The sequence below is a fragment of the Dysidea avara genome, chromosome 3 (assembly GCF_963678975.1).
Source record: "Dysidea avara chromosome 3, odDysAvar1.4, whole genome shotgun sequence".
In the NCBI taxonomy this organism is placed as follows: domain Eukaryota; kingdom Metazoa; phylum Porifera; class Demospongiae; order Dictyoceratida; family Dysideidae; genus Dysidea; species Dysidea avara.
This window is the reverse complement of record NC_089274.1, coordinates 24283755-24299122: the sequence shown is the minus strand read 5'-3', so window position 1 is coordinate 24299122 and position 15368 is coordinate 24283755. Positions and strand designations below refer to the sequence as shown.

Here is a 15368-nt window from a genome sequence, read left to right as displayed (position 1 = left end):
TCCGGTGTAGTTTACGTAAAGTAAACGGGGCGTGTGTAAAAGCGTTAGGGGGCCAACAGAAATGTCGGGCGTGCCAAAGAACGAACGGCCCAATAGTCCGCAAACCGACTCAGTATCGTCTATAACTATTGAACAATACGACCAGGAATACGACGATGAAGAACTGAAACAATTACTCGATCAACGCCCTTCAAGTCCCGACAAAGCCGGCGAGGATGTTCTGAGCGAATTCCGATCACTCTACACAGAGACACTGAGTATATCGACGCTGGACCACGATGGTTCACAGGAAGAAAATGAAGGCGAAAAAAGGGTATTTGATTTTGCTAGCCACGTGGTGTGTATTGAGTGTATGTGCTGATGGCGTAACTCATGAACGCCTTAGGGAGATAAGTTGACAAGGTTTTCCCTAATAGCCCAAACATAAGCGAACTGTTAAAATTTGAATTGACCTACCAATTCCGCTTTTAGGTTATTTGTATGTACTTACACTAGTTATTAAAACTTGAGTGTTTTATTGAACACAAGCTTCCTTGTAGTCAAAACTGAGTGGGTAGCTTGCCTTTGGCAGATGTTAGCTTAAAAGTGGTAAATATATTTTATACATAGGAGTGTGCATTCGTGGTACTGTGTGCATGCACATGTACACACACCATAGTGTGTGTTGTACTGTTTGTTTGTGTAGCGTAGTGTGTGTGTGTGTGTGTGTGTGTTGTGTTTATGTCACTCACGGTATCCTTTTTACTTTTGTTTATTTACTGTTTGTTTACTCAGACGAAGCTCAAAGCAATTCAAGCATATGTTGCAGAGTTGTCCCAGCAACATGAAATGTTACTTGAGACGATGGATGAAATGGAAAAAGAAGCCAACAAGAAATTGTCAATTCTAGAGGGAAAACTGACAACCTCCTTACAAACAACAAGAGTAAGCAAAGGACCCCACTTTCTGTTATATAACCTTTCTTGACTGCTGTTTTGTTATGTAATGTCCTTTGTATTTTCACATGAAGGATTATGAAAACAAGTGTCAACTACTTGAAGGTAGTGTGGCATCGCTGAAGTCAGCCATTGAAGAGAAAAGCAAGGAGGTTTTTGTCCTTCAACAAGATTTGGATTTGTTATTGACCACACTGGCCAAAGCCCAGTCATCTGGTCTAGTACACTTGAGTGGTATGGCTTTAACCAGTGTTGATGATAGCAGTCAATTGGATCAGCTTGTGGTACAGTCACAGGAGCAGGTATTGTGTGTATGTGTGGGCACTCGCTCTGTTTCTTGTTTGGTTTTGTGATTTGCTGTACTGTGGAAGTTTTACTGAACGGGTTGAGATTATTATCAAATCAATGTGTGTACTAGGCTATATTATGTATGTGTTTTTGTGTGTGCATGATTACATGAGTATAGTGTAGTGTAGGCCATGTATATATGTATGTGAATTTACAACCCTATATTTTTACTTCACACATATGTGACCTAATTGTGTTATTGTATCAACATGTGAGCTCAGTTATGTACTTTGAGCTCCACCCTCTTACTTCTTGCAGCTAACACACAAACAGCAAGAGCTGAAGACACTACAGCAGAAATATGCAGAGTCACAAAACCAACTAGTGCTGACGACAGCCCAACTGGATGCCCTGCGTTCTAAACATGCTCAGGTTGAGTTGGAGGTAAGGCTGTTTAGTGGATCATGTGATTTGTGTATTAGGAGTTTTCTTTTGTCACTACAGCAACAGAACACAGTAGAAAGGATGGCAGTTTTGGAGGCAGAGTTGGAACAATGGCAGTCAGGGAAGAAGGAACAGATTATACAACTGCAGTCTGAGATTGCTGCCATGGAAACTGCCCTGCAAGGAATGACAGAGGTAAGCAATAGTGCAACGTAATCTTTAAAACCTTTTCATTCAGTGAAATGACTCGGAAACAACTCCCAAACATTTTAGTCCCCAGGCATACATTTTGTCAATGAACAAAACCTCTCAATTGGTCCCCAAGTGTCTGTACTGGACATGCGTTTATCAGTTGATACTTAAGAGTATATGTGCACAATATATACTAGTTTACTTGGAGATTTAATGTTTTCAACAACATTACTGCTCAGTTCATGTCATTTGGAGGTAGATTCTGTGCTGTAAAACGGTAGAAAGTGTGTTGTAAGCTATCCTGAGATTTAATGGTGAAATGGAGCTCCTTAAACGCAAACATCATTTGGAATGTTTTTGTTCATTACAGATAGGTGCTCTTAACTGAAGAACCAGTGCTTTGTACAGCCTGAGCTATTCACACTATATTCAAGCTCACTAGTATTATGAATGTGTAATATTTATGTGTAATATTTTTAGAACTCATCTCAGTACCAGATAAAGCTGACTGAGAAGGAAGCTCTTCTACAGAAGGAACAAGAGCTACAGCAAGCAATGCAAGAACAGGTACAGTGTCCCTGTTGTTGTTGTTTACTGTGGTTGTTGGTTTTGTGTTAAAACAGCTTGGCGGTAAAGATGCCCGGCTGGATCAACTACAGAAGGAATTAGCAGTTCTTGCTGCTGCCAAAGAACAGCTCGACCATCTGGTAGGATATCAGGAATTGTTTGTATATCACGTGTGACTACATAGATAATATAGAACCAAGAGTTAATAATTAAGGACATTAACTGCTGAGTCAGTAGAAATGTGGATCAAGTTAATATTAGTGTAACAATTCTGCAAGATGCTAGAAACTTTATCTTTAGTGCATGCAAGAAAGTACTAATTGAGGCGATATTTTATTACACATGCACACACACATAAGATAATTGCATGTACACATTTGTTTATACTCTCTGAAGCTTGATATTTGGTAATCCCTTGAAGGAGCATATACAAGCATGCATCAATGGGAACCATTGTCTTGTATTGATGTAATATAAAAAGTGATTAGTCAGTAATGTTTACAATTAGGTGTACAATTACAACACTTTAATGAGGTGATTGAGTTTGTAGTGGTTAGTACACAATTATCATGTGATTTCCTAATGACTTGAGGAAAGTTGAAGGGAATTCACAGTATGATGAATATCCTTACAGCTGTCAGCATTTTACCATGTAGCAAGTTATTTTCTAGGACAATTTTTTTTTGCGGATCACTGCCATTCAAAATTCTGAGAAAGGGGAGAGGGATTTTTGGTTCTTTTGTGCATTCATAAACAATGCTATTGCCAATGAATTTTGAGGAAGGAAATTTTCACAGATAGCTGCCAGTCAGTAAAAATTGAAGAAAACACTACACTATAGCATTTTATGTTCACTACAATATGAAACTGTCTGCATAGCGACGTCTTTATAAAGTAGCACTTTTAAATTTGTGCTCAAGTCAGAGACAAGTGTTCTTTTTTTAAGTACCAGTACTTCATATACTGGGCCTTATGTGTCTGTATGATGTAATAATGGGGGGTAGTGTAGTACCACACTCCCAGGGCTCAACCCAGAATATTAACCTAGAGGGGGCGAAGTAAGTCGCTTCGGATTCTAGGGGGGTCTGGGGGCATGCTCCCCCAGGAAAATTTTGAAAATTTAGGTGTAAATATACTCAATTTTGGTGAAATTTTACTGTGATGCCATTGAATATTGACCATTGGATTATACAACTTTGGGATCAATTAAACCTTTCCATTTCTCAAGGCTTTAGGTATAAACCTAGGGGGGGCAATAGCTAACCCAGAGGGGGCCTGTGCCCCCCCGCCCCCCCCCCCCTTAGATTAACCCCTGACTCCTATTACTATCTCATTCCTTCTCCAGCAAAAGTCTCAGTCAGTACAGCTGAAGGAGATGGAAGAACAGCTCACAACGGTACAACACGAGGTGATACAGCGTCAACTGTGTTTGCAGGAGCTTGAGGAGCAGCTACAAGGATCACAAGGCCGCGGTGTCGTTCTCCAGCAGAAGGTAGATGAGTACTGCTCATCAGTGGAGAAACTAGAACAAGAGTTAGTCAATACTCAACAGAAGTACCAGATTGCTGTACAAGAGGTGTGTGATGCTATTATTGGTGGCAGTTTTATGGTTTGCATGGACCAAGTATGTAGGGCCATTGATTATGTAGTATATTATGATCCTGAAGGCTAGTTTATTATTCACATGCTACAAAGTTACCTACATTACCTAATCTTTAAGAATTTTATATGTGAAGTGTCTTAAGCTGTCTTCCTAGACTACTGATTATACAACTTTTTACCAAACTAATTTTTCTTATGTGATCTACAGAATTGTGTTTATAATGCATTCCATTGCAAAGTCATTTCAAGTAACAATGGCTTCACTGTTTTGGGTGGCTGGTTTAGAGCAACACATCACTTAGTATTGCATGTAGTGATTAGTACTGTGTAGACTCCACAAGGTTGGTTAACCTGTCACACTTTCTGTCAAGTTTTTTGTGAACTCATTTCAGTATTCTACTGTGTGTAGTGATTAGCTAAGCACTGTAGACCCTGCAAGTGTGATTATTACACTGAAACCCATCATCTCCCAAGTTATTAACAGATGACCACATTAAGCATGTCCACAAATGACACCTTTAAACCTTTAGTTAGATTGGTGACGTTAATAACAGGTTTCACTGTAACTGTATTAAGCTCTTCAACACTGCTCAGCTTTATTGTTACTACACTAGGCACAGGAGTTGCGCAGACAGCTATCAGGGTCGGAGGTTGACTTAGAGCAACAGAAGTCACTACTCTCCATTGAGCTCTCCAATAGGGATGTCCTAATTGATCAGCTACAAGATGAAAAACGAGTTCTGGATGAGAAGTATCAGCGTAGCTGTCACCAGGTGGGTGTGATGATATTTTGCAGAATATAATTATGTGTGTAGCATCTGTTTGCCTGCCTGTTATGTAATTTTGTTACTATATTAATCCTGTTACTATTATTAGATACAACAATCAGAGTCCAACATGAGACTACTCAAGAGCCAGTTGGAACAAGTACAACAAGAAGCTGCTAACCTTAAACTGAAACTGACCACAGCACAAGATGAGAGTGGCTCTGCCAGACAAGAGGTAACCATAGCAACTGCTGATGCTTGTTTCTAATTAGTTCACACTGAAAGGTTTAGTGCTTAGTCTGATGTGTTAGTACTTGTATTGTAGTGTTGTACGATTTACAGTGAAGCGTACCTCTGACAGTCTGATCTGTAAACATCTTGATGACTAGAACACTTATGCATAACACTGTCTCATTTACACATAAACATTTAAACCCTTTGAACAGATTACCTTTATAATAAGATGGTATGAAGGTATCTGGAATATAGAAGGTTCTACTGTATAATTGTTTATGTATATTTACTCACGAATGGATGAATAGTTTAGTAATGGGTTTGATGTTTCATGTTGCTGTCTCATTGTTTTAGGTGGAACATTGTCAACAGTTGATACAAGAACTGAAGGAACAGTTACAGGCTAGCACACATGGAGAAGGACAGATGAAAATTGTTGCTAAAGAACACCAAACTAAACTACAAGACTTAAAGAACCAACAGCAAAGTCTAACTGAACAAGTTAGTTAACTGTTATAATAGTTTCTGTCACTGTTTCTAAAACTTACTACTATTGCTGCGTTATTGCGCCCTTTAGGGCAGGATATTTATTTACGAGGAAAAAGTCATCCCTTCTCTATTGCCCAACAAAATGTTTACTGTACTTGGCAAAATTTCGTTAATCTGAGTATTTTGTGTTTTATTAACCCATCCATTAGGACAGATAAAAGTGCTAAGGTGGTCTGGGAGCCTTCCTCCAAGACACTAGCTATCCTAAGATCAATTCTACAGTCAAATTTTACCATATTTATACAAAAGCAGTTATGTTAGTGCTTATAGTAGTACTATAGGGAGACCTGTTAGTAACATTCTATATGGAGGCTCTAAAATTGACGTATTGTATTATTTCAGGTTGAAACTCGTGAGAAAATGTTACAACAACTCCAGACCAACTTTGACTCACTACAACAACATCGCAATGGTCTGGAACAAGAGATTAATCATCGTCAAAAACAAGTGAACCAACTACAAGAGCAACTGTTGGTTGCTGAGGAGTCGTCAAGAAACCTTAGCAGCGAAGTGAGTCATGGAGCCGACCACCTGATAGTGACACATGTGTGGGCATAGGTCTGGGGACTGTAGCCCTTATTGTTTTATACATAGGAAGAAAGAATTGACTAATTTTATACCAGATACCTTGTACTACATTCTGCAGGCAGCTTACATCATTTTTTTTTCATCTTTATAGTCAGAAACTGACACAGGTGTATGTTGAAATGACTTGTACAAATATTTATTTTCAAGAAACTTTGTTAACGAACACCTGTATGTGCTTTGCTTGGCTACTCGAGCCCTGCCTGCTTGTATCCAGCTACTTTTATTATGAATCTCAGGGTGGAGTTGTGTAGTTTACATTATTTAGACCACAACTGTAATTGTGGCTTTAAAAATGTTAAAGGTAATAGTCTGTTACCATGGGTACTTCATAATGCTGTTAATAGTGTGTAAACTATTATTTAGTGTATTTTGTGCATTCACAGGTTAAAAACAAGCATTCTGAAATTGAAATCATTCGTAAAACTAACGAAGAAGAAAGAATGAAGCTACTGGATGAGGTATGAATAGTAACTAACAAATTTGTTTTGTATCATATTCCTTCAACTAATTTTATACCAGATACAAGGCCTTCAGAAAGAATTAGCGGATGCTAGCCAGATGGTGAGTACAGAAGTAAAACAACTTGAACTCAGAATTGTTGATTTAACTGAGTCACACAAAATGGACTTACAATCATCAGAGACTATGTTAAAAGATCACAGAAACACTATTGGACATCTTGAAGATCAGAAATCCCTACTTTATTCTGAAAATGAAAAGCTAAAAACTTGTTTGGCCAAAAAAGAAGCCGACTTGGTTCATGTAATGGCCAGTTCAGCCGACACTGAACGAACATTACGAAACAGTTTGTCAAATAAGGAAAAGACTGTTGTTAAACTACAAATGGACATAGAAGTTTATAAAGCAGAGCTCAAGGATGCCAAGAGTTTATCAAATCAACTGAAAGTTGAAGAATCTTCTGTGAAAAAACAACTTTCTGCTAAGGAGAATGGAATAAAAAGTTTGAGAGAAGAATTGAGACAGAAAGATGAAGCATTGGCTAAACTAAACCAACAGTTGATGATTAAACAAAAATCATTGGCAGATTTACATGTGACTGTTGAATGCCACTCATCAGATTTGGAGGAATGGCAGAAGGTGTGTCAAGAACGGTCCAATGAGATTTCAGTGCTTCAACATGAGGTTACAGAAAAAGGGGAGGAGCTGGTTGCTACAAGGAGCACGATATCAGACCTACATCAGCAGCTTCTTCAGCAGTCGGACCGTAACACAAAAGCCATGCAGGAGCATCGTGAAGATGTAAGACCATATTCAAATATTTTATTACTTACTGTGAGACCTGTTTTAAACAAGCCAACCTTAAAAAACTAATAATTTCATTAGGTCAATATGAGCTTGTTACCATCCATGGACCATTAGAACAGTTCTCACTGTTTATCAATGACCATAGCATGTAACAATGACATCATGACATACTTGTATGGTGTTTATTACACAGTCTGCCAAGCTACATACTACTATTGACTCATTAAAGGAAAAGGTAAACTCAACTATTCTCTTATTTTCACTAAACACACTTCGTGTCTCGTCATCTTAGCTGGCTTACAGAGATAAGGACTTGAGTTCAATCAGGAAGGAGGTTGGTAATGTATTGCATGGTGTGATGTGTGGTGGTTATCTTTCCGTGTTGATATTTGTATAGCTAGCTGAGGTGGAGGAGAGATGTAGGGAACTACAGATTGTCAAAGGAGACTTGGAAATCAAAGTAAAACCTGGACACACTATTACACAGTGCCACACATTCATTCGTATATGTACACGCCATATATTGAAACCCACATACTTTAAAGGAGGGACTATGTACTACATGTATTTGAACTTTTTTTGGCGGTGCACACTTGTTTGGTAGCTTGGATGCATTGTTTTTGCTCCCATCTATATAACATATAGGTTCATTAGTTTTACTCTGGTTTGCTATTCAATTCTAGTTAATGCCCTTCATTACTCACAGGTTTCAAGGTCACAACAAAATCAGAGTCAACTGGAACAAGAGCTGGAGTTGACCAATGATCATGTGAGCCGACTAGAAGCTCAACATCAAGAGGCAATCAACAAGACAGTTCAACTTGAGGAGAAGGTGAGGACCATTGATGATCCTGAGTTTAATGTATTGATTAGTTGTGAGCTTAACTGTGTTGTGATCTACAGTAGATTGTAGTTTGATCTTGATTGTAGTTTGATTGTGGTCTTGACTTTGATTACAAGATTTAATTGTTACTTTGTGATCATAATTATGAGTTTATTGTGTTATTTATAGCTTGGTTTATCATAGCTTAATAAAGTTTTACTTGCTGTGAATTTTTGCTCATTACTTTGTTCATACTAATATTTGATAGTTGATGACTTTGATTATAGTTGTTTTGCAATTCCCACAGTTGAGGTGTGCAGTGCTAAGTTGTGAGGAGCTGAATGGCCAGTACACAATGTTGCAGCAGCGTTGTACTGATCAGGGGACAGAGCTGGCTCAAGCAAGAGTAGACTACAAGAGAGCTAGTGTAGAGCTGGCTGAGTCTCATAGTAAAGTGAGCCCCCCCCCACCTTTGTGCAGGAGCACTATATGTGATTGTTCTGCCTGTACAGATTAATCTTGTAGAACATGCAGCAAAGCAACAACAGCAACAGGTGAGTGGTAGCACATAGCATGCACACGAGCACACAAACACACATCACACACGTGCAAATACAACAGATTATATGAAGAAGAGTGTCCTGTACTATAGCACACACTGGTAATGGAGAAGATCAAGTACATTCAGGCAGAGAAAGATAATGAGATAGCGTTCTTAAGCAAGGAGCTAACTAGCAACAGACAGAAAAGCTCCCTCCTGGAGTCCTCCATTGAAGACTACCAGGCTGAGAGCAAGAGACTTAAACGTGAACTGTCAGAAATTGAGATGGCTCACCAATTGGAAAGAGAGAAGGTAGTCGTTTGTTAGTGAAGCAAAGTGTTGTTATTGGTGTGATTTGTTTGTGTTTTAGAGTAATCAATTGTCACAAGAACTGTTAGTGACTAAAAGTAAATTATCAATGGAAGAGAAGTCACACTATAGAGTGAATGAAGAGGTAAAGTGTGTGTAGTGTGTTTGTATATGGTATGTGGTCAACGGTCATGTGTATATGTGTGTACAGTATAGTACTAGAAATACGTAAGTGGCCTGGTAAAAAAAATCGCGGTGTGTTTAATTTAATTTGTCTGCTTTGTTGAAACATCAAATTGGTTCTCTACCATTTGAAGAGTTGCCTACTATTGGGGACCAAAATATTGCTCAAATTAACTAACAAATTGTTCTTTAAGAAAGGGATATCACACTAATCACTACTAGAATTTGAATGTTATGCAATGAAAAGTCCTTCATGTGCATCCATGTGCTTTAGAATGACAGTTTTCAGCTCTTTAAGGTAAACGTCTGATTGACTGCTTAATGAACGAATAATGTGCTATTTGTTTCAGCCTCATACATACCTGTATATGCGTGTATTGCTGTATAGTACATTTATGATTTTCTCTCACAGTTCACTACTAGCTTATCACAAATTGATTTGCTAACAGAACAAATTGGAGTCCTCCATGACCAAAACACCACCACTCAGGAGCAGGTATATACTTCAGTTGTACACTGTATTGTATCTCTTGCCATATTGTAACAAAACAATTTCACCTTGTTTAATATTTGTAGTTTGTGACTGGATCTACGAAAAGGGCTTTTCCAATTGCATGCACTTGCATAACTTGACTAGTGAGTATGGTACCAGCCTGAAATGTGGTCACTTTATACTCCTAATATAGCACTATTCCTGACTGTAATTTTAAGACAATAGATTAAACACATGATGAGCTATGACTCGTAAAATCCGTTTTAAAAATGACTCACTCAGTGAGTCAGTGTTTTATGTACAGGATATTCAGCCAATCAATTTGTTTTACAGTAAAATATTTTTAAAGTATTTTTTTAAAACATTACCTTGTAAGTATGAATACTGTACTTTGTTGTATTCAAAGCATTCCTTACACTATGGTTGTGTTCATTGTTCTTTTAGTGTTCAGAGTTGAGAGAAGAGGTGGCTACATTGAGAGAGAAGCTCGGTCACCAAATGGAGGAGAGGGGTCAGGTGGACCTCTTGATCTCACAACTACAAGAACAACTACAACAGTCAGAGAGGTCACACAACACCACCAAGAAACAGGTATGTGTTGTGGCTAGTGAAGAGGTAGCTGGAGCACTAAATATTTGTGTTTTGGGAGTAGAGAAAACTTGTGCAGGATTATTGACCTGCTAGTTGATGTGACAGTATAGACGCTGGCACCTTTGATCAATTATTTTGTGGTAAAACTTCACCATTTGATACTTGTAAATATATAAGTTGTGCAAAGCTAGTAAACTATTTTTGTCCCTTTCCGTATCTTATATAAGAGAGCACCAGTATGTAGTACAGTGATGTATTTGCAGATGAACATTATAACATAGTTACCAAAACTTTGGCGAATTTGGCGAATAGCGTTCAATTCGCCAAAGTTTTTTTTGCCAATTATTTTAGATGATCACACGAGCACATTGAGTAACTAGAACTTGAGATGAAGGTCAGCTCGTACCACCACGCAATAAAGATTTAGCTGACTTTAAAGATCTTCCTAGGAATGTGTCTCACAGTTGTAAGCACTCCTTGGGATAGCATTTCCAACCGGCTTCCCGTTCGCACGTCAGCTAGTTCATTGTCTCGCAATGGATGTGGCCAAATACTTTGATATACGTGATAACCTCTGCTACTAGAGTTCACTGAAAAAGTAAATACGGTCGCTCTCAGCATCGCAGGAGATAGCGAAACACGCCCTAGCTAGCACGTCATTAGATCAGTAGTTACAAAAGTACTGCTACAACAACAACACTAGCTACCTATACACTTACTACACTACTTAACTGATGAGCAGACACCTTGTCGTAATATCCTCATGTACCGTACAGTAAAAACTTTGGCAGTAAAAACTTTGGCAAATATTATTTCAACTGCCAAAGTTTTTTCTGCCAGTTTTTACAGAGGGGTTTTGTCACACTTTTACCGCCAAAGTTTTTTACTATACGGTACTGTACTTTCCATAGTTCTGTTATTGTATCTTTGAGTGGTCACAATAATGTTGTTGACATTTCTTCTTGACAGTTATCAGCCATTCAACAAGACTTACAGGACCACAAGTTGTTATCATCCAAACTACAGCAAGACTGTACTGACATCACCCAACATGTTTCCTCATGGGCTAAACAGCAGAAGTATGTGAACTCTGTGTGGGTGGGGTTCTTGGTGGGTGTGGCTGGAGAATAGACAGCACAGATGTATACAGCTAGGAAACTTTCACAGAAAGATTTTTTTAGGGTTATGTAGCATGCTATTTGTATACATCTCATGTCTTGTGTATAACTCATTAAACTCATATCTACTGTATTTTAACAGGTTGACTAATGAGAGTATGGCCAACAAAATCAGGTGATACAAATCAATCATTGTGTCAGTTTGTGCAGTTGTGTAAGCATATTGTGCAATGAGAGCTAATGGAACTGCCAATGACTTGGCCTTACTAAGCAAGTGTCTCTCACTCAGATTAAGTGATAGAGGGGGCCAAATAAGTTTCACTGTAGTCTCACACATGTGGCCTAATCTTTTACATTTGCCTCTCACCAAATACACTGTACATTAGCAGTAGTGATATTAACAGTTTGCGGCCATTGTGTGCATTGTACTTGTTATTGTATGGAACCAAAAGTCCATAATATGGAGGTTTGTTTTCTACATTCAATTTAAGAAAATGTGGCTTCGCTGTTATTTACAATTGCACTTGGTAGCTATTGAACTTTTGACACTACACAACTTCATCTTTCTTCTACAGAGACCAACAACAAGTCATATTGAAGTTGGAGGCTGACAGACACCAACTACAACTAAAGAATGAGTCACTGCTCCTCTCCAATAGTAAACTACAAACCAAACTACAGTGGTCAGAAGCCATACATGGGGTTGAAAAGCAACGGGTAAGAAATTAGTGTTTTAATGCATTTAAGACACTAGTTGATGTTGTAAAATTTTGTGTGTATCAATATTTTTGAGCCTGCACCATGTTTTCTGCTTGTGAAGTTGTTTTAGCTTTGTACCTTGAATTCTTGGTTCAGTTATCCAGTAAATTTAATAGATTGGTCTGCATATAAACCACAGCCGAAAGGGAATGTTATTATGTATGTTCATTTCACTTAGTCTACGGGCAGTTCACCCATTGCCAAGCTGAGAGCCAGGGTGGATGTTGACATCATTTCGCCCAATCAGGAGAAGCCAATGCCATCCACGCCCACCAGTGGGTTCCTAATGGAATCACAATATGCAGCTGCTCTAAAGAGAGGACTGTGAGTAACTGTGTGTTGTATTGGGATTGTATATATATATATATGAATATTATATGGTATGAATGTTTACGGTGACCACAACTGATTCTGTTGTCTAAACTATGTACTTTATGTCAATGTTCACTGTATAATGAATAGTCTTATGTGTAAACTAATTGCAACTATGTATGATATTATGTGTATATACATATGTAGGGGCTAGGTTAGCATACAGTGTTGGAAGTAACGCATTACTTATGTAACGAGTTATGTAATATTATTACTTTTGTGGTAAATTATTACTTTTGTGGTAACTACTGTAAGTGCTTTACTTTACAATTGTAGCTTGAATATAAGTATAAGTAATGAAATTACAGTAACGAAAGTAATTTTATTACCACAAGTAACAAAGTTACTAATCTCGTTACTAATCCACTGAGTAACACCTAGCCACAACAAAGTAGCAAAGCCCACCTCAAATTAATGATGAGAGCCAGGGGGCATACATACACACACACACACACACACACACACACACACACACACACACACACACACACACACACACACACGCACGCACTAGGGATCTGCAATACATATCAATATGGCAATATATCGATACAGCAAATAAGTATCATGATACAATACTGTACTTAGAAAATATCGATATATCAAAGTTTTCTAGTAGAAACAGTCAGTGATTGCTCTATTACTGTAACAGTGATCTAGATACTCAAATAGAAAGCCTCTCTATTTACATGTGCTTTAAATGTAGCATTACAAGAAGCCATACAAATGCGCGTGTAATAGTGCTGCTGTTAATGCCTGTTATGACTAAAATATTCTTACCAGGGTCTTCTAAATGGTTATACTTCAAGTATAAAGAACTGCACTACTAAGCAGTAAACAATCTGCTGATACTAGCCATCTTGACAACTCATCAAAATTCGGAGTAATCCGGACAAGCCTTTGTGGGAGCATGCATTAAAATGTTTGTGGTATATAGCTAATTGTCTGAGTGGTGTAATAGAGGCAGGTATCCAAGTAGAGATGTAGTGCTTTCATACAAAACACACTAGCTCTTTGTCATACTGTAGTATCATCACTCACTGAATAAACTAAGAAATTCAGTATACTCCATACACAGCGAATGTAGAATCAGTGTTGGCTCTTTAAGGTAAAGATAAATTGGATATTGTTACAACTATTAGCTAATATGCCGGTCATAACTAGCCATGATCACTGCATTGTAATATCGTGATACAGTATCGTATCGAACAGTTTATTGATGGTGATACGCGATACACAAAATGCAATGTATTGCAGATCACTAACACACACACACACACACACACACACACACACACACACACACACACACACACACACACACACACACACACACACACACACACACACACACACACACACACACACACACACACACACACACACACACACACACACACACACACACGTAGGGGGCTAGGTTAGTATTGTAATACTTATTCAATGTGATGGTGTTTTCCAGCACAAATTCCATCAGCCTTACCATATTTAACTATTTATAATGTTTAGTCACATGTGACATTCTGGTGTACATCAGTGCATTACATATCCTATACATAATTATGCTTTCTGTTTTAGGACTGAGACATCGGATGAGGTTCCGAGGATCTCACTTAAGGACAATGGCAGTGATAGTGGAGTAGATAGTGACACACATCGTACTGCACATGACTCATCCCTTGACAAAGCCTACTGGATACACCGAGCAGGAGAGGTTAGCACTAGACTGTGTTTCATGTCATCACAGCAGTAGTATTGCTCATTTTTCTAGAACATTTTTGTCATATTCCCCAAACTCTCCAGTATATACTGTACTGTACAATTAGTGCCACAAAAGATTATTTTGTAAAATGATATAGAGAAATACAAATATTTCAAAACGTATTGCAGAATTTGACTTAAAGTCAAAACTGTTGCATTTGCATTCCATCCTTTCCACATTTGAATTTTTAGTTTTATTGCTTTTGTTGATATTGCTCTCTCCTCTCACAGTTGTCAATGCAACTACAACAATCTAGTGCGTACTGGTCTGATAAGGTACGTCAGTTATCCAGCCAACTGGAAGAAGTATCCCCACTACATCAATGAACTCAATAAATGATGTATTTCATGAAATAATGTATTTTTGTAAATATATTGCAATGTTTGTATTTGTACTCCATTATTTTCAGCTCTGGAGCAGGTCTTCTGCATTATATCATGTTTGTACTAATTTTAATGCAATGTATCACCCTGTGTATCATAACAAGGTAATGATCAGTCTCTACTACACTAAAGTCCAATTGTAATACTGTCAAGCTGATCAGTGATGTCCAATCTGATTGTAATCACTTACACAGAATAACTACATGAATTACAATGCCAGAAAGAGTGGAGTTAGTATCCACATGGTGCTTATGTGATTCAAGAAAAATTGTACCTTTTATCCTTTTGACTCCCTTTTTGGGCTAAGTATATACCTTATTTGGGTTCTAAATCACCAATTGCAGATCTCTGCAAACATTTATCACACGTAACATTCTGGGAATACAGTTACGTCTAGTAAGTTTTGAACACATTATGTTGTAAGCAGCTTACAATATGTCACATTCTAAGTGTACAGTAAGCTTAGAATGTGACATTATAAACCATCAACTTTTTTTAGACTAATGCTAATATAGTTAATAGCTACATGCATAGTCCACAGTTTATGATGTTGGAACTGATAACAGTCAGGCTTGTAGCCAGGGGGGTTCTGAAGAAGGTCC

General features: G+C 38.0%; 1 protein-coding gene across 1 annotated transcript; it reads left to right on the top strand.

Annotated features, from left to right (window-relative positions):
- Positions 1 to 11: 11 nt before the first annotated feature.
- Positions 12 to 14897, top strand: LOC136250382 (putative leucine-rich repeat-containing protein DDB_G0290503). Its single transcript, XM_066042588.1, has 30 exons — positions 12 to 313; positions 775 to 924; positions 1010 to 1237; positions 1542 to 1667; positions 1728 to 1862; positions 2340 to 2426; positions 2483 to 2566; positions 3772 to 4002; positions 4643 to 4801; positions 4905 to 5030; positions 5384 to 5530; positions 5921 to 6088; positions 6550 to 6624; positions 6686 to 7426; positions 7626 to 7667; positions 7725 to 7766; positions 7830 to 7892; positions 8139 to 8264; positions 8563 to 8709; positions 8768 to 8809; positions 8908 to 9108; positions 9167 to 9250; positions 9701 to 9784; positions 10226 to 10372; positions 11342 to 11451; positions 11633 to 11665; positions 12066 to 12207; positions 12428 to 12573; positions 14200 to 14335; positions 14614 to 14897. Exons 1-30 carry the CDS (start codon positions 62 to 64, stop codon positions 14707 to 14709), a joined length of 4350 nt encoding a protein of 1449 aa, XP_065898660.1. The 5' UTR covers positions 12 to 61; the 3' UTR covers positions 14710 to 14897.
- The last annotated feature ends 471 nt before the right edge of the window (positions 14898 to 15368 follow it).